Source organism: Pseudopipra pipra, chromosome Z, assembly GCF_036250125.1.
Source record: "Pseudopipra pipra isolate bDixPip1 chromosome Z, bDixPip1.hap1, whole genome shotgun sequence".
Classification (NCBI taxonomy): Eukaryota; Metazoa; Chordata; class Aves; order Passeriformes; family Pipridae; genus Pseudopipra; species Pseudopipra pipra.
Genome location: NC_087581.1, coordinates 34,444,303 through 34,463,105, shown reverse-complemented (window position 1 = coordinate 34,463,105; position 18,803 = coordinate 34,444,303). Strand labels below are relative to the sequence as shown.

The following is an 18,803-nucleotide window of genomic DNA, read 5'->3' as shown; positions in this document are numbered from 1 at the left end:
TCATAGCTGCTGTTCTCTGTATATTACAAGGTACATATTTAACGCTGCATTTATTCATATGACATTTGTATTATTAAGGTGCTGCTGAGTTTCTGAAGTCCTTTGAAGGTTGTAAACTCTGCTGAATATTTTACGTCATCTACCTGTTATTTGAGGCAGTATTAGGACATTTCAGCAAAACAAAGTTCTCAGTTTCATGCAGAAAGAATGATTCAGTGGCCTGAATTCACAAATTCATTTGTTATTTGAGAACCGGTAGGTTGCAGCCCATCAGAAAGTCTACAAGTTATGTACAAGTATTTTTTAAAGGACAGATAAGTAAATGTTCATCTTGTCAGTAGACTGAATGCAGTAGCTGGACTCTGTACAGGAACAGTAATGAAAGGAGTAATTTCTTAGGCTTAAGTTGGTATTTTTTTTCCCTCTTAAAAATCAGTCATGCAAACACTTTTAAAGCTGCTAAGCTTTAAAAGTCAATGGACATTTTAAATGCCACCATACACTGGGGTACATGGCTTCCAGCATTCTTTACATAGACATTTCGCTATCATGTCTCTATTTTTTATTGTCTGATGTGACTATGTTCCTCTATATAACATGTGTTTATTTTGAGAATCTTTACATCATTTAGGCAGACATCTTCAATTAGGGAAACTTAGTCACTTCGATTTTCAATACATTGTGCTTAAACGTATCAATATGTCTAGTTGCAATGTGAAATAATTCCAATTTTACACAATTGTTTCTGATGTTAATGTTTGTATGGTACGTTAACATCTAGTCAGTACATTAATGATTTGATGTACATAAGAAAAACCTACTGGTGTTATCTCTTCGTGAAAAAGGTTAGAAAGGTTGAATGACTTTGTGCTTAGAGAATATCTTAAATGTTTTGCTTCTGAGTATTTTTTAAACATCATGGTATTCCACAGGTGCTTTTCAATATATTGGTCATTCCAGAAGTATTTTATATTAGTGATTTCGTATTAGACCATAGGAATGCTCTGTCTATACATTCATCATCAACTGGAGTAAAGCTGACTTGAAAAATACAAGCTGCGTTGCAGAAGACTTAGTTCTTCATCTTCGTTGTCATTGTGTCCCCTCCCTTAAATCTCTTCCTTTCTTAAAAAAATCCCTCTACAAACATTAAGCATTGAAATATTAATATTGGTTCTAATTTTCTCATAGGATTGTCCTGAAATACAGAAGCCTCAGCATTAAGGTCTAAGCTGTGTTTTTAATTTGTGTTGATGCATCTGTCAACTGTAGATATTTGTATATATTGAAATTCCTGTCTCTTCTCAAACAGGTGTGAGTATTGAGGAGGTTATGCTGAAGGATCTCAAGGAGATTTCGGATGGAGAAGTCAAAGTAGCAATTAGCACTGTGTACGTGGCACTGGAGGTAAGAGGAAACTTAAACAACATAGTAGGTAGACAGCCTTATTGCATAGGGATGCAGTTCTTTAATAAAGATTTTGAACCAGTTTTTTTCTCAACATGAGCAGAATTTTCAGTGATTTAATTAACTTTGGTAGAAGCAGTAGCTGTTTGTTGTCTGACTTACGTTGTTATGCATCTGATTGTTCCCTCCCATTAGACTTTACCATGATGTGTTCAAACAGTGGCATAAGAAAATTGCAGCCTTTGGGTGAATTGCAGTTGTGAGCTTTCCCTTGTACTTCAGTAGGTAGTTACTAACTAGGACTTTGTCCTACCTTTCACTTACAGTATGGCATATAATTTATAAAGCCATTCTAACACACTCTAGGCTTTTTGAGAGGGAAGGATATGCCTTCATGCCTTCTAAAAGCCTATCTTGAAACTGTGTAATGAAGTGTAATGAAGTCCATTGCCACATTTCCTAAATTAAATGTCTGTTGCCAGAAAGAGAAATACCTCAGTGGGGCAGAAGTTTGTAAAATTTTGATCTTTTGAATCAAAACTATAGATTTATTTTTATGAGTATCCCTGAGACAGCATGAAAGTGACTGCTTTGATCTTCTTTCTTGAACAGTCCCAAACATTGTGTAATTTCTTAGGGAAAACTCTTGTGTAATAAGTTTTGTATCATTATCTCAAGACAATTTGTGTTATGGCTGTCAGTAGCTATCTATCTGAAATACATATTAATGTTACTGGCATTTAAAAATATTAGTGCTTAGATCACTGAACAATTATGACATGACACTTATTTCTGATGGAAGTTTGCATACTGATACACTGATTAATAAGAAAACTAAGCAGACTGAAGAAAATCTCAATAACAAAAGCACTTTTATAGAGTGTATATTTGTAATTTTCAATCTCTCCGTTTGTCCGAAGGTCACCCATATGAAAGTATTTGAAATGCACAAGAAATTGTCATCTCGTAATTTTGCAGTTTATTTTAATCAAAACTTTTTTTACCTCAAATGGTACTAAAAAAGAAAAATATCTTTTGGATAGTTCTTAACTCTGAGATTAGCTCTGCTGGTTAGAGCATGGTGCTAATAGTGCCAAGGTTGTGGGTTTGATCCCTGTATGGGCCATTCACTTAAGAGCTGGACTTAATCCTTGTTGGTCCCTTCCAACTCAGAATATTCTGCGATTCCCTTGTATGTCCTATGGGATTTCTTACAGTATGTCTCTTGTAATTCATTTTACAAAAAATAAGGTGCTTCTGTGGTTGAAAAAGTTTGTGGTGCAATCCAGCTAATAATAATCCATAGGTTTCTACTAGTATACTAAAATACACAAAGCAAGTTGGGTAGCAAAGCTTGAAGAAATGAAGCAGAATCTATTAGTCTCTTGATTAGTTTCTCAGTGTTAAGCAATCTTTACCACCAAACGTGCACTGCTTTATGAACCATTTGATCCTGAAAATTGTGCCAAGGTTGGGAGGAAAAGGGATGAGGAAAGACTATGTTAAGTAAAATACCCAAAAGAGAAAATGGGATTTTAAAAAATTCTTAATAAAATCTTCCTCTTCTTTTGTTTTAAATCTTTCTCTTATACTTTACTTTCAATGAATGGTGGACAGAGCCAGTAATTAGGAGCTACCTTTAGCATTACATTTTCTTTTTATTTATTTTTCTTTTAATTGCGTTTCATAGATTATGTAGAATGCAGACCTTGGCTCCACAGATCTAAGCTCCAGTTAAGTATGGCTGACTTTACATTGCTACTCTATATGCTCAAATGAATTGTAACTCAGAACGTGTCTTCTTTTTAGCTGAAACTCACAATTTGAATTCAGCAACATTAGGTTTTTGTAGTCCTCAAAGCAGGCAAATTTTAAATTTTTTTTTTTAAGTGATAGTGTAACATTTGATGGTGACATACCTTGGTCAAGCCATGTCAAGATCTGGTGGTCAAGCAGTACATGTTTCATAATTGTTTTTCTTAGGACATATCTAGTGGCCATTGTGGAGGAAAAAGGAGATTCAGTGGCATGTAAGAACAAACTGACCGGTGTTTTACTGGTGTTAGGATGGATTTTAGGCCCAATCTGTTAAGTACTTTTATTACTAGTATTTTTAATGGGATTTTTTTCAGGAAATTACAGATACCTTCGCCTGCTATTTGCTGTCTGTTGTTCTGCTGTGAATAGTTTGCATCAGAAAGGGCTAACTTTTCAGGGATGTAACTGCCTTTTTTTTTTCTAGTTATAACGTTTGCAAAGTTATGCTTTGTAACAAAAGGACTCAGTTTCAAAATTGGAATGGAGATCAGTTTTGCACTTGCTGTATTTACTGCTCTTTGTTCAAACATGTTCTGAACTCACTTGATTTACAGTGCTTGACTAGCAAAAGACCTTTTTAACTTGCTCTTATTAGAGCCAGGGATCATGTGTATTTGCTTCACCCAGTGTCAGAAGCACAATACATATAAGGGAATTAATAACAACCCTGTCCAAACCTATCTGTCTGTTCAGTTTAGAATTCTGTTATGAGCTCAGAATACACAAACTTTAATGACTTCATGATTTTCTCAGCAATAATAATGGCAATTTGCTATTCATCTTCAAATTGCTCCACAGACATTACCTGATTAAATATTAAGGGAACGTAAAGAACAGGTTTGGCAACAAGTATTGAATCTCTAATGTATTTGCTTTTTCAGAAGTAACACAAGGTCATTTTTTTAAAGTAATCAACAAATATGCAAAAGTATCTTCCATTAGGGTGCTTTCTATAGCGAAATCATTTTGTGTGGATGTGTTTAGGTTTCTGTAAGAGTCCGTATGCAGCTTTGCATTTCTTGAGACCTTTGGATATGGCCTTCATGGATTTATGTGGCATAAAAGCTGTAAGTTGAAATCAGACCCGTCTCTGCAGTGACTGGCTGTCAGAGTATATACTTCTTGGATTTCACATGCATAGCCACTTTTTTTCAAGAGAACCACAAAAGAAAAGTGACACTGCCCAAATTACATTTATTTTTGTTGCTTTTGTCAGAAAGTTTCCCCAAGTCATAATAATGATTACGCATATGATATTGTAGCAAAATTCAGTGCATGTGTTACAGTTAATTTCTGTTACATTATATTATACCCTGAGAGTATATTTTGCTTCTCCTCTGCTAGAATTCTCTTGGAAACAAGAAATATCTTCTCAATATAACTTTCTGTGAAAGTAATATTTTTTTTTACCTGAGAAAGGAATACTTTGTAAACTGAACTCTGTTCTCTGCTTTCTTAAGTGTAGTGCACTGGGAGAACAATCCAGATTTCATGAGTGTTCAGTTTAGTTGAAATGGCTCATGATATAGATCAATAATGTGTTTATTGGACTAAGTCTTTTATCTTTTGATTCATGAAAATTTCTTCTAACTCTTCACAGAACTTGCAATAACTTAGGAATATAGAAAATCAAGTTAGTCCACAAAGAAGCAGGTCAGTCAGTTGAAAACAAGATCTATGATCGTCTGCTACTGGCTGATATAGACAAGGGAAAATGTGTGTTCTGAAGGCTGACTGATCTGTTGAGGTTTTTGTTCATGTTTCTGGTCATGGCATCCACACATCTCATAAAGACAGTTTCCAGGTTGTAGAGATTGTGTAATCTCTGTGGCACCTCTACGGGAGTACCAAGCTAATGGTTTAGAGAATATGTCAAAGCTTCAATGGAGGCTGCTGCCACCAGCACTGTTTCTTTAAGAAAGTGACCTGAAAATTCATGCTGCCACTGTAAGCTTGACTGTCCTTAGGTAGCCTCCAGTAGTCCAGATGCATTGAGGATGGTACCAATGGAAAGTTCTGTCTCTTGTAACAATTTCCCTCTTTGTGGTTTTGTGCCTCAGAGGAACCCACAGTGGCTGTTCCAGCAAAAGTAACTTAGGAGATTTAGAAATGTTTGGGTGCACAGTGGATCTGCTTGTTATGAAATAATAGTCTGATCTCAGAGAGATGGTTTAATTTTCAGGCTATTTTGTAGTATTAGTAAGGCATGCCACTATGCTACAAATTTGGACAGTCTTATTTCTGTATTGTGAAAAGTGATGCTTTTAATACTTCTGTAAAGCAAATCAAGAACCTCTGTCTTAGCTGAAGCATGTCAAACAAGTGCTAGGTAGACTGTTGCACCCAAATAAATGAGGTTACAACATGGTTCTTTGACGGTTTGAACTTTTGTTGTCTGTCTGTAATGATTATGTGTACATATTATGTATTGGGAACTTTCTTGCAGTATAAATGTAAATGTGTTTTAAATAGCATTAGATTGGTCCATGAATTTGTTTTTAATGCTAAAAACAAAACAAGAAGCGAACCCCAAGTAAACATGTTAACATTTAATCTTCCAGTAATGGAATTGGAAACAAAATTCTCAGCAACTTACAAGAGCAATGCGGTTTGGTAGTATTTTTTTGATGCCTGTTGTGAGAAGTTAGGGTATGTAAAATAAATGATGTATGGAGCTGTAGGAATGCGACTTTTGCAGACTACCTTATGTCTAAGGAACATTAAACATAGGGTTCTCGTTTAGCAAATAAATAACCATTCATTTCAATGGCTGCATAGTCTGGACTTTTGTGCATATTTTTGCAAAGATGAGAAGAGGCCATTAGGGATTTAATATAAAATAAATCGCCAAGGGGTCTTCTTGTAGTCCTAGTCTTTCTGCCACATGGTGTGTCACTAATGTGCATAAATGGGCTTAAATGAATTTGTTATCTGTATTACATTTGCAGTATGTATATATTTATATATTATTTTTTAATTGTGTTTAAAAATAAAACATTAAATACAACATTTCTGAGAGTTGAAAACATACCATTTGTAAATAAATCAACCTTAATTAAGGTCTTAAAATGTCAGTGTGTGAGATCTGCCTTAGGAAAACTTATATATAATACACAAAGCTTGCATATACTTTCATTTGCCTTTTTAGAAGTATTAGGAGGGTAAAATCATCACCTCGTATGACTGAATAGTGCAGCCAAATGTGCATTAATGTAAATACTATTCTCATGTTTAAACATCAGACTGCTGTCTTCTGGAGGACAATAGCTGTTCAGTTGATGCCTCAGATGAGCCAAGTACCCCAGTTGTAATGAGTACAATCCAAGGTGTGGAGTGATTAGACAGACCAGCTGAATTCTCTGTTAAAGTTAGTTGTCTCTAAAGATACGAAAGGAATCTGGTGGGGAGAATCTTTTAAATGGTTGTTTTAAGTGGTTGCCTTTGCAACCAACTGGGGAATAAGCCAGGCCAACCAGAGCAGCAACAGCTGTTCCTCAGCCGTCTCCCAAGATAAGAATGAGACCAGCCACCTCAAGAATATGTATGCCAAGGTACACAGCTTGGGGAACAAATACGAGGAACTGGAGCTCTAGACCCAGTCAGAAAGTTATGGTATTATAGGAATAACTGAAACATGATAGGACAAATCATATGACTGGAGGATTATGATGGATGGCTATAGGCTCTTTCATAAAGACAGGCAGGAAAGTAGAGGAGGAAGAATTGCACTTTGTTAATGTGAACCTTGAATGTATGGAAGTCAACTACAGCAACCATGGAAACCCTATCAAATGCCTCTGGGTCAAGATTAGAGGGGTCATCTGCAAGGGAGATCTTAGATTAGGCATCTGCTACCAACCTCTAAACCAAGATGATAAGGGCAGAGAAGCAATATCTGGGTCACTTAAGCAAACTTTAGATAACAGATCCTGGTTCTTATGGGTGACTTCAACTACCCAGAGATTTGTTGGTAGAACAATACAGCAGCTTACATTATCCATCAAGTTCCTCATACATGGTTCCTCATACAGACGCTAGGTGTGCCAACCAGGAATGAGGCACTGCTGGACTTGCTACTCACAAGCCAAGGAAACCTGCATTGTAATATCTCAGTTAGTGATGGATTTGGCTGCAGTGATCCCTATATTGTGAAGTTTAAGGTCTGGCTGTGCATGCTGAAGGTTAGTAAAATGCAAAGTTTTTAGATTTTTTGAAGGCAAAATTTTTAGATTTTGGAAGAGCGAACTACAGCTTGCTCAGAGCTCAGTTGAGAGGGAAGCTTCCGTGGAGAATAGAGTACCTAGCGAGAGCTGGGAGTCTTTCAAGACCGCTCTCCTGGAAGCAGAAAACCAGTTTTTCCTTTTTAAAGGGAAGGGAAGGGAAGGAGGTGGAGCAAGAGACCCCTTTTGCTTAAATGCGACCTTCTGAGTCTGTTCAAAACCAAAGAGAAGCATACCAGAGATGAAAAGGGAATGAATATCTGTTGAGAACTACAAGGGTATTGCCAGGGCATGCAGAGATGCAGTTAGAAAGGCAAAGGCTCTGCTTGAAGGGAAATTAGCAAGGGATGTGAGAAGACAAGAAAGGGTTCTTTGGGTATGTAAACAATAAGCAGAAACAGAAGGAAAATATTGGCCTGCTGTTAAACAGGAGAGCTGAAGAGGCAGAAGTTCTCAACATTTCCTTCACCTCTGTCATCACCAGTACTTTTGGGCCCAGGAACAAAAATCCAGGTTGATGGAAACACAGACCCAGTGTCAGTGAGGGAAAAATTGCTGTGTGAGCTATTACAGGAGCTTGGCCCCTGGAAGTCAATAGATCCTGACAATATCCATGCAAGGGTGCTGGTAGAGCTTGATGACATCATTGTGAGGCCACTCTCTGTAATCTTTGAGAAGTTGTGGAGATGGGGAGACTGGAAGAGGGCTGATGTCACCTCCATCTACAAGAAGGGCTTAAAGGAGGATCTAGGAAATTATAGTACATCAGTCTTGCTTCATTATCTGGAAAAATTATGAAACAAAGCCTCCTGGGAACTATCATAAGTCAGATGAAGCACATGATTGGGAAAAGACAGCATCGGTTCGCCAAGGGCAAGTTGTTCTTGACAAAGATCTTGATCACCTTCTATGGCAAAGTGTTCATTGTGGTCCCTTGTGATATGAGAAAAATGTAAAGTTGTAAAACTGACCAAGACCATTATACTTATATCAGCTTGTCCAACTCAGCCTGTGCTGATTTATTCAACTGTCATTTTTGTGAGGTGTATTGGATTATTTTACTCTATACTGCTGTCATAACTAATGGTAAGCCAGAAGCATCAGAGATTTTTGCACTTGCAGTATCATTTTAAAAAGTTACAAGGTATACAGTAGTGTCAGGTCTGCAATGGTATGTATTTAAGATTTCAGTTTATTTTGGTATCTGAAGAAATTGGATAAATGTCATCAGTTATAATTTGTGTGACATCTGGTCTAAATTTGGCTCCTGCTATTGTTGATGATTCTACCTTTAATGGTTTTGTTCAATCTTGGTTCAAAAGTTAATAAACAAAGTAAAATAACTGAGAATTATTAAAGGAATAAGCATAAACATTAATCTACTAACATCACAGTAAAAATGTGCTTGTTTTTGAAGGTACATTTTTCAAAAAGAAAAACTATGTTTTCTTTCATATCATATATGAAATGTGTTTAAATAAATTAAGATAGTGAAATACAGCTGTAAAATATGCACTACCAGCTAAATAAAATGCTATAATCTACAGTATCATTATTGGACTGCATTTCTGACTTCTATGAAGCTGACTAATTTATCATTTGTATACTCTTCTAGTTCTTGTCAGTGGCACTCAGCTTAGCTGCTTATGGGGCATAGACATTGACAGCGGGAGGTGCTGTTTTGAGAAACATTCAGCATAAAGAGTTGTTTCTGTGAGATATAATACACTTTAAAAAAAATGTAAAATCTAATGTGAATTTTTAATATTTTAAGATCTGGCTGTAATGGATGAGAATGTAAGAACTGATAATAGTTAGGGATGACTATATGAATATTACAGAAATTTTATTTTCTGCTATTTAGTTATTTCTTTGCTGTTGTGTGGGAAACAAATTGATTAGAATATTGAACTGCTGATCCAATATTAGAATATAATTCTAACTATAAATAAAAGGCCTTATTTTGGGGGTTGATAGTGGTAGTATTGCATTACTGCCAAAGTCAGCAATTCTGTTTGCAGGAAGTGAAAATTGAGATACAGGGTATTTCTAAGCAAATGCTCGCTGTGGTGACTCCTTTTGTGTTTTTAATTTAGAGATTTAAACATCCCTCAACTTTTAAAATCATGCAATATTTATGTAGAATAGTGATATTTTGATGCAGAAAACCAATAAAATACATCTGCTATGTCTTGAAATATTGATTTGTTCCATCTGTTTGGCAAAGCATGTCCCTAAGACACCTTCTGAACTGGAATTGTGAGTGCTTATCACTTGTAAACATTTCAATAACCTGTGTTTTTATCATGCACCACTGAATTTTATACCTTCTGCTACATATCAGAAGCCTAGTCTTGAAGCTGTTGGGTATTTTAAGATGTAGAAACATTTTGGAATTTAGAATTAAACAGATCAAGTGCTCTGTAAGATTTTTCAGCATGTATGTTCTCTGGTTAGATGATGACAGTGAAGATTCTTCTTTTGACTCTGTGTAACTGGATACGCTCTCAGGCTCACTTAAATTCAAGTGTTTTGTCTGACTGGAAACATCAGGGTTTATTTAATTTTATATACATTTTATTATATTTTATTTATAACACAGGGATTAATACAAAATTATTCAAGTTGAAAGCCCTCAGCCCTTATATGAGTTCTCAGGTTCAGAGTAGCTAAAAAATCTGTAATTCTACCAAAGAATGCAATTTTGCTTTCTCTCTTTCTAGGGGAGAGATAAAATTTTTTCAGAAAAATCACCACTTCTGTATTCAGAATTATTCACAGCTATTGTGAATGAACTGTAGTTGAAATGAAATGTAGTTTTCACCATAGAGGTGCTGCATGAATGTTATTTACCAAAAAATATAATTTCTTCTGCAACTCCATAGCTAAATTGCTTGTGTAAATTTTATTTTTGTGTTTAAATGAATACAGGTTAAGTCTAACCTTCAGGCTCTTTGATCCTAGAAAGACCATCATTCAGAACTCCTGTGTATATTGCAAGTACTTCGACATCTTACTTTCTGACAATTTTTTCTTTTTCCATACGGACTCGATAAATAAAGTATGAAATGAAAATTCCTGCACTGTATTTCTGCACTGCTCTGGAGATAAAGACTTACATTATTTTTTCCATAAGACACTCTATATATTCATTTAGTCCTGAAATTAGTGCGTTTCTGAAATGATTACAATATCTTTAAAAAAAGTGGCTAAGTACAGATTGGATTTATTAATTACAATAAAAGAGTCAGAAGTATTATAGCATTTTGTGGTTTTATATCTTCTGTGAGTTTTTTTTAATTACTTTATCTGAAGAATAAATCTCAGTATTTTGAGTTTCATAACTTTGTCCATATATAGGTTAATAACAAAATCATCATTTGACTGAAAACTTAGCTATGGAGAGATGTTTTTTTTCATGCTACCATAATTCTTGTGATTTTATACAAATCCACAGAGTTTTTGTTACTGCTTAGGTTTTAAAAAAAAAAGGCAGAACAGGGTACTTTCTTCAGCTATGATCATGTAGCTCTCAATCAGAATTTCTTATGCCTGTTGAGTGTCTGTCTTCCAGGATTCTTACAATCCTCTTTCTTTCTGAACAGGATGTAACAAACCACTTATGCTGATTAAGGGAAAAGTTATTGAGGCTACTAAGTTTATGCCAGAGGAAAACTGTGGCATCTGCTTATTTTATCTTCCCCAAATAAGAAAAATCATGGTTTTTACATTGCAGTGATGGGGAATTGAGGCATATATACAACCCTTACACACTTAGGAGGATGTTATCATCTGTTCTGTAAAAAAGAATTAATAAATCTGAATACATGTTGCTTGGTTCTGTGTCTCAGGTCAAACAGGATTATAGACTTAGTGGTAAAATGAAAGAGAGAACCTGGCAGAATTATGTCTTAATTGCCAGATGATTTTTCTTCTTCCTTTCCATGAACAATAAAATCTGTTAAAGAAAATCTTGTTTTCCTTGGATTCTGCCTTTGACAACAAAATGTATCAGTTGGTAGTTATTTGTTACTGGTTTTGGCACTTTCTACAGAAGAACCAATCTCACTACTAGATATATTGTAACCTGACTGCATTGCATCGTTCCTCTCTTGCTGCTGCACTTGCCTTTTTTGCAGTCACATTTTCAAAGAATTTTTATAAAACGTGATTTCTCTCCCTCCTTTCGGGGGGGGGGGGGGGGGGGAGAAAAAGACGTAGACTTACAGAAAAAGAAAGATAAGAGTAAACAAGGTCCACAGAGAATTGTCTTCAGTCCAATCTTCTTTATTTTCCCCACTGAAAGATTGCCAGAGACATATAGTCAGCAATCTGTGCCTGGATTCCACACCCAGAATTTGATTTCTCTTTTTTTTTTTTTTTTTTTTTTTTTTTGAGATTTCACGGATGGTGGACATCTATGTATGCTTGCTTCATTCTCAGAGTCACAGACTAGAAAGGAAAAAGGTTGGAATGAGAATGGGTTCCCTCAAATGGGAGCTGTTAGGTCACCCTCCTTGGTTGCTAGAACACCATGGACTTACATGGACTGTGTATTGTTTCATCAGAAGAAAGATTTGAGGATGAGCAACTGTACAACCAAGAACTCCTGTAACTGTGTTTTAAAACCAAAAGTCTTAACTGAGCACTGATTTAAGTGTAATTTTTTGATCAAATTTCATCACATACTGAATCATATTCTACTGAAAATGTATTGTTTTGGTCTAAAAGGTTTATCATCTCATCTTCTCTACATAAATAATCTTAGCTAGGTTGCTTCTTGGCATTTGCTGTTAAACAAGACTAAATAAAGAGGCTAGAGATAATTCAGAAAGAAAAAAGTGATTTTCCTTTCACATCTCTCGGTTGAGTATTTGCCATATGGGTTGCTCAGCATCACACTCTCAGCAGGTCTAATTTATGGTAAACACACAGTGAGTGAACAGAAAAAAAAGGGCAATGAAAATATTAATATTCTCCCCTCACTCTATTTTTTTTTAAACCTAGCTGAACTTATTCAGGTTCAACCCATATAGTTGTGGCATTTAGCTGAGTATGTATGTATTTGCCACTCTCCTGGGAGTTTGTGGAGACTGAAATGCTGCACTTTTCTTGCCACGATACTGATTTGTTGAAGCTTGCATGGCAGTGTGTAAATTATACCTTCCTTGCTCCAGTCTGGCACGCTGCCTGCTGCCCCAGGGCTGTGCTTTCCCCATGAAGGGCAGTTGGTGAAGACATTATTTTTCTTGCTGTGGTTTGCGTGCTTTAGCTTTTCTCTGAGCCTCCACGAGAAGACCACCAATTGAATAAATGTATTCGTCTTCTGGGCCACTGCCAGCATTTGAATGAGGCACGGAAAGCAATATAAAATAAATAATGGTATGGATTTTTCTCAAGACTCACAACCATGGAAATCCACAGCATAAATATTTGGAAAATCTCCTATCTCCCACAAATTCTTGTTGCTTTCTTTGTCTCTGTGGATTGCCTTCTTGCTCTAGGGACTTCGCTGCTCTTAACTGTCCTTCAAGGACTCTAGAACTTGGTCATCCCCACTCCTTGCATGCATCAGCAACCCAAGTGAGCGCTCTTTAGTCACTTCTTCCAGCTCAGAGACTGAATCTTTTTTACAGGTGGTTCTGCATTGCTACGTTAAAAAATACCCTAAAATGTTTTACAATGAGTAGCAGGCATATTTGATCAAAAGAAACTCCATGGCATAAACAGATGCATTGTTCTGAATAACAGAAATTGCTGCCGTTCTGCAGTTGATATTGTAATTGGAAAAGGAAATGGCTACAAAAGGAAATACTTTTAAAAAGCAGTGGTTTGCATCCTGCCTTCTGCATTATGGTTATACAGTAAACCTTTGTAATGCATATACTTTCCTTTCTGTCTGGGTACTTTCTGTACCCAGCAAGAAACCTGCACATTCCCATTCCAGATCTGGATTCAGACGAGGACTTGGGGGTGCTGGTGGATGAGAGGCTGGACATGAGCTAGTAATGTATGCTCACAGCCCAGAAAGCCACCTATGTCCTGGGCTGCATCAAAACCAGCATGGCCAGCAGGTTGAGGGAGGGGATTTGCCCCCTCTACTCTACTCTCCCTCTACTCACTCTCTCAGGTGAGACCCCACCTAGAATACTGTGTTTTGGGATCACCAGCGCAGGAAAGACATTAACCTGTTGGAGCAAGTCTGGGGAAAAGCCACGAAGATGCGGGAAGGGAGCACCTCTCCTGTGAGGAAAGGCTGAGAGATTTGGGGTTGTTCAGCCTGGGAAGGAGAAGGCTTAAGGATGACCTAATTGAGGCTTTCCAGTATCTGAAGGAAGGCTACAAGAAAGATTGACAGAGACTGTTCACAAGGGGATATAGTGACAGGACAAGGGGGAATGGCTTCAAACTGAAAGAGGTTTAGATTAGATATTAGGGAGAAATTCCTGACTGTGAGACTGGTGAGGCACTGGAACTGGTTGCCTAGAGAAGTTGTGGATGCTCCATTCCTAGAACTGTGCAAGGCCAGGCTGGATGGAGCTCTCAGCAACCTGGTCTAGTGGAAGGTGTCCCTGCCCATGGCAGGGGGGTTGGAACTAGATGATCTTTAAAGTTCCTTCCAACCCACATCATTCTGTGATTCTGTGATAATTCAGAATTGTTCATGATTTGGATTTAGAGGAAAGTGCAATAGTCCTGCATTGTACAATCATGATATAATTTCCTTTAGGCAACATTTTTTCTAAGTCTTCAAGAGGAAGTATTCAATTTACAACACCTGCAGGTATTTAGTTCAAATAAATATGGAAGTCTTTCATTGGATCCTGCAAAATATTTGTCTCAGCATGGTCGCTACAGGCTGCCAGTATGATCCACAGGTTGCTTATTTAGCTTGTATAGGAGTATTTGCAGTTATGTTTGATTTCCCCTTGTTTCAGTCTTTTGAACAGGGATTAATTGAAATGGCCAGTTTTGTCTCTCTCCATGTTATTGGGTATTTTATACTCCTCTAGTGTGCTGCATCTTGTTGTTCTTCTCCACAAACTAATCCACAAATATTTGTAGATTAATAAATAGAAAATATTGGTTGTTTTATCATCTAGTACAAATTCTTCCTTCATCCTATATCATTAGCTTATTTGTTTACAGTGTTCCAGTCAGTTACACTTACACAGATCCTACGAGGTAATGGAGTTGTGTTTTGTAGTATAAACCAATATTTACTCAGAAGTCAAACCTTAGCCTTGCTTGCTGTGGACTTCGGATACTAGCAGCATACAGTAAAAGTCAAAATAGGATTTTCAAGATACTCAGGTGGACAGAACCATGAAATTAGTCATTTTACTAATTCCTATTTATGCTTTTCAATTTCTACAAGTAACAGCTGAAGTCAGTTACTATTGTCACTAGTGACTATTTAGGACTCTCTGGTTTTTATACTTCAGCTATTTTAGAAAAATGTTAATTTACAGTGTCTACTGTCAACTGGAAGTGGTTGGGAGATTAAAGTAAATTAAGTGAAAAGTGATCCTTTGTGTACTACTGTACAAGTAAATTTAGTGAGGAATGATCCTTTGTGTGCTGTACACTCAGTCATCATGAACTCATATTCTGAACATATTTAAAGCGATGATGAATTTGGCTGTACTTTTGATCCATATGAAAGACTCAAAAAACAGGCATATTTTCAAACAGCCTTCTTCACCATCGGTGATGTACCTGTGCTTGATGTTACTATTCTTCACAAAATGTGATAATAATGTTAACTGTTAACATAAAAACAAAGTTTGGCTCTGCAGAAGCAGCTGGAAACGAATAACCACAATATACTTAGATCTCTTGGTTTGGTTTGGCATATACTGCTAAAAGTTCCTCATATTTAGGAATTCTTCTAAGTGAAATACTTATTTAGTGTCTCAGCTGGTGTGCTTAAGGGAATATTCATTTTTCAGCAGTAACATGGAATTTGATTTTTTAAAATTTTTTTAATAAATTTAGTGGATTGAAACACTTTGAACAAAAAACTACATACATTTCTGGTCCTAATCTTATTCCAAGGGGTTTTATGGTTCTGATTCCAGCCTTTTCTCATGTTTTAGATAGGTAAATCAGAAGGTTATGTCTTGTCCAACCTAGCAGGGAGCAGAACAGTCCTTTTCTGTGACATCCAGGAAGATGATTGGTTGAGCGTTGATGAATGGATGTTTACTGGGTAGATGCTGCAGGTGAATTGAAAAGGAATTGTCTGCAGGTTGGGAAGAGAGTCATGCTAACAGCAGGATATGCTAAAACTTGAAAGTCACAAGGAAGGATATATGAACCTCATAAGATATGCTGGGTATTTTGTGTCTGTAACTCCTTTATACTTTAAAATTTTGAAATGTGGTTATTATTTTGTAGCTCTCTCTGCAAAGTTTCTGCCATGTAAAAGTGTACCGTACATTTATGTATGTGTATATATGTATATATGCACCACATATATCTGAGACATATGAGCTGTCTAACTGCCATATAATGTGCAAGTCTTGCTACATGGAAAATTAATTAGGCTCACTCTGTTCTATATTGATCACTCTGTTTTATCTTTATTATTCATTTTCTTTATTCTAATGAAATTTGGTGCTTAATTCTGTGTGTGAGGGTGCATCTAGATTTCTGACTCAGATAATGAGAAATAAATTTCTATCTTTCTGAATTTCATAAATGTTCTGAGAAGGCACCTTGCCAAAGTTTCTTGTTCCAAAGAAATGGAGAAAGGCCAGAGTTGCTGATGTACTGTTACCAGCTAGAACTACATTTCTGTCTTAAGTTTGACCATATACAAGCACTAAAACTGACTCAGTTATACTCAGTAGTAAAATCCTTTTCCAGAACAGCTTATTCTGTGTGGCCTAAACTTTACTGTTGACAATGCAGATTTCAGAGATGGAAGAAGCATTCCAGGTGAAAGTCAACTGAAAGAGAGGGATTTTCAGGTTCAGAGTGAGTTATTCTAGAGGTAAGGTACAGTCCAGTTTCCACTGAGGGCAAGCGTAATTGTAAGCAGATGAGTAGCAATGCTTTTATAACAGAGACATAGCCTAAGACAGTGTCTTTTATCTACAGTAAAATATTTTAATTTTTCTGGCAAATGAGAATGAAGATCAGGATGTAGAAATAATGGCATAATTCCACAGATCAAAAATCTCATGGAGATACAGAAAAGATCTCATATTAGGTCTTAGTTAATAGGGTTTCATAATTACAAACAGTAGAGTTAAAGCTCTTCACAGAAATATAAATGATTTAGTTATAGTAGGCAAATGCTGATTTTAACAGAAAAGAGATTATTTTGGGTCAGAAGTTAGAAGCTGTTTCCCTGAAGAAAACATTGCCTTAGTTCTCCACTATCTGTATACTACCGGTTTTCTTGGTAGTCTTAAAGATATCCCACTGGTAAAGCTTTAAAAAAGAGGACCTCTTGACCTCGTGAAAAAGTTAGTTGTCTGGAATGTTGAATGCAATTATATTGACATATGGTGATAATGTGATAAAGCGTAAGGGTTAAAGGTTGAAGGAACCATGGCTTGGCAATTAGCAATGTAAATGAAACATTCATTATCCAGCATGCTGAGAAGTTGATGAACTGTACAATAAATCTGAGCCCAAGTCACTACTGAGATAACTCATTTCAGACATAACGGTATTTATTAGAATCCTAGACATTGTTTTGCATTCTCTGATGAAATATCTTGCTATAGAAACATTTTCTGTGTTGATTTATGTGAAGTAAATCAATACTAACAATTCTCCATATAATGTAGAATAAAAAAGGGAGAAGCATGAAAGACATCAATACTCATTCTATCTGAAAAGATGCTTGATTAGATATATTGATATCTCTTCAGTGCATTGGCATTGGTATAACTCCAATGTAAATTGTCTCCAGTGACTTATTTGAAGTAACTCATTTGAAGCCAGTTTTTCTCATCTTATGAGATATAATTGAAATCAGAATCTGATCTAAGTAAGTAGACAGCCAGTTACTCAATGTTGTAAATTCCATTTATACATAAAAGGGAGTAATTTTTGGTGAGAACACAGGATGTAGACTCGTTTGAGAGACAACGCAGAACATGTTTACTCAGTATTTATAAGGTTCGTGAAGATGAGGATTGTTATCAGGTGTTATTACAGTTAACTCTACTTGTGTCTCTCTTAAAATAATGCTTAGTGCCAATAAAACTAGGCAGCTAAATTTATTAGCTTGATGATAGCATTGGTAGATTATCTTCCATTCATTAAACAGTTCTGTGAACACTGAGGAGGAGTTTCTAGTAATAAAATAAATAATGCATAATTTTTTCAGTAAAAATAACTGAGAATTTAGCAGAAACCAAGACATGGAAATATCTACTAGCTTTCTTGCCAGTGAGACAAAAGAATTTTACTTCCACGTGATTGGTGAAAACAGGGTACGTATTTGGTTTGTGCTAAAAAATGTTGAAGATGTTTGTGCCTTTTTAAAGGCTACCAGTTTATCATGGCCATAGCAAGTAATGCATTATGTTTTCTGCTCCAGCTTTGCATCCATTTGGTATTGTTAGAAATTTTACTTTACATTTTATTTTACATGTATTTCCCATTGTGGAATAGACAAATTTCTTACTATTGAGGCAAAATATTTGAGTAGATATGTATGAATGACATATAAACTCTGGGGGAGTATAACATAATATGCAATTTTTGTGCTACTTCTTTGAAATGTTATTCTTATGGATCATTATGAATATTGAGAGATCACATAATGATTTATGAACTGAGAAAAAAAAAAGAGTGTTCTTTTAATCTTCTCGTCTCTGAGTATCTGATGCACTTAATTCCCATTTCACTCATCAGTGTCAGCAAGAAATGCAGTATTTGTTCAGTAGTACGAGAAAATATAATGCACTGTTCAGAACAATATTTTAATAATATGTATTCTATACAGACGAGATAGCATTCCTATATGTATATATAATATGATATATTTGCATACTGTTCTGTTCTACAGTGAAAGTACAAGGAACATGCAAGGAAAACTCTTAAAGAGTATTGGCTGCCCACTCCCTCCCCTTTATTTATTGTACAGAAAACTGTTCAGAGAGTGAGCTGATGTGTTATACATACTGAATTGCTGAGACTTTCGTTTGAGTAGTAATCTGTAAAATACCTTGTATCTTCAATTTCTTCTTGGAATCTCTCTAGTTTATCATTCAACTAAAATTTCTGTGGGTCAGCATGGTACACAGGGTGAAGAATACAAGATATGTTTGAGATCCTATGGGAAGCATGTAACTATTGTGAGAATTAAGTACTCTGAGTTCTTTAAATAGCAAT

At 36.0% G+C, this 18,803-nt stretch overlaps 1 protein-coding gene across 9 annotated transcripts in view; it reads left to right on the top strand.

Annotated features, from left to right (window-relative positions):
- The window catches only part of PRUNE2 (prune homolog 2 with BCH domain), a 146,432-nt gene that overhangs the window by 54,164 nt on the left and 73,465 nt on the right, over window positions 1–18,803 (top strand). For all 9 annotated transcript variants that reach the window (XM_064641119.1, XM_064641118.1, XM_064641112.1 and 6 more), the window contains exon 6: window positions 1,313–1,407. In XM_064641119.1, coding sequence (XP_064497189.1) covers window positions 1,313–1,407 — 95 coding nt within the window. The remainder of the gene's footprint in view (window positions 1–1,312; window positions 1,408–18,803) is intronic.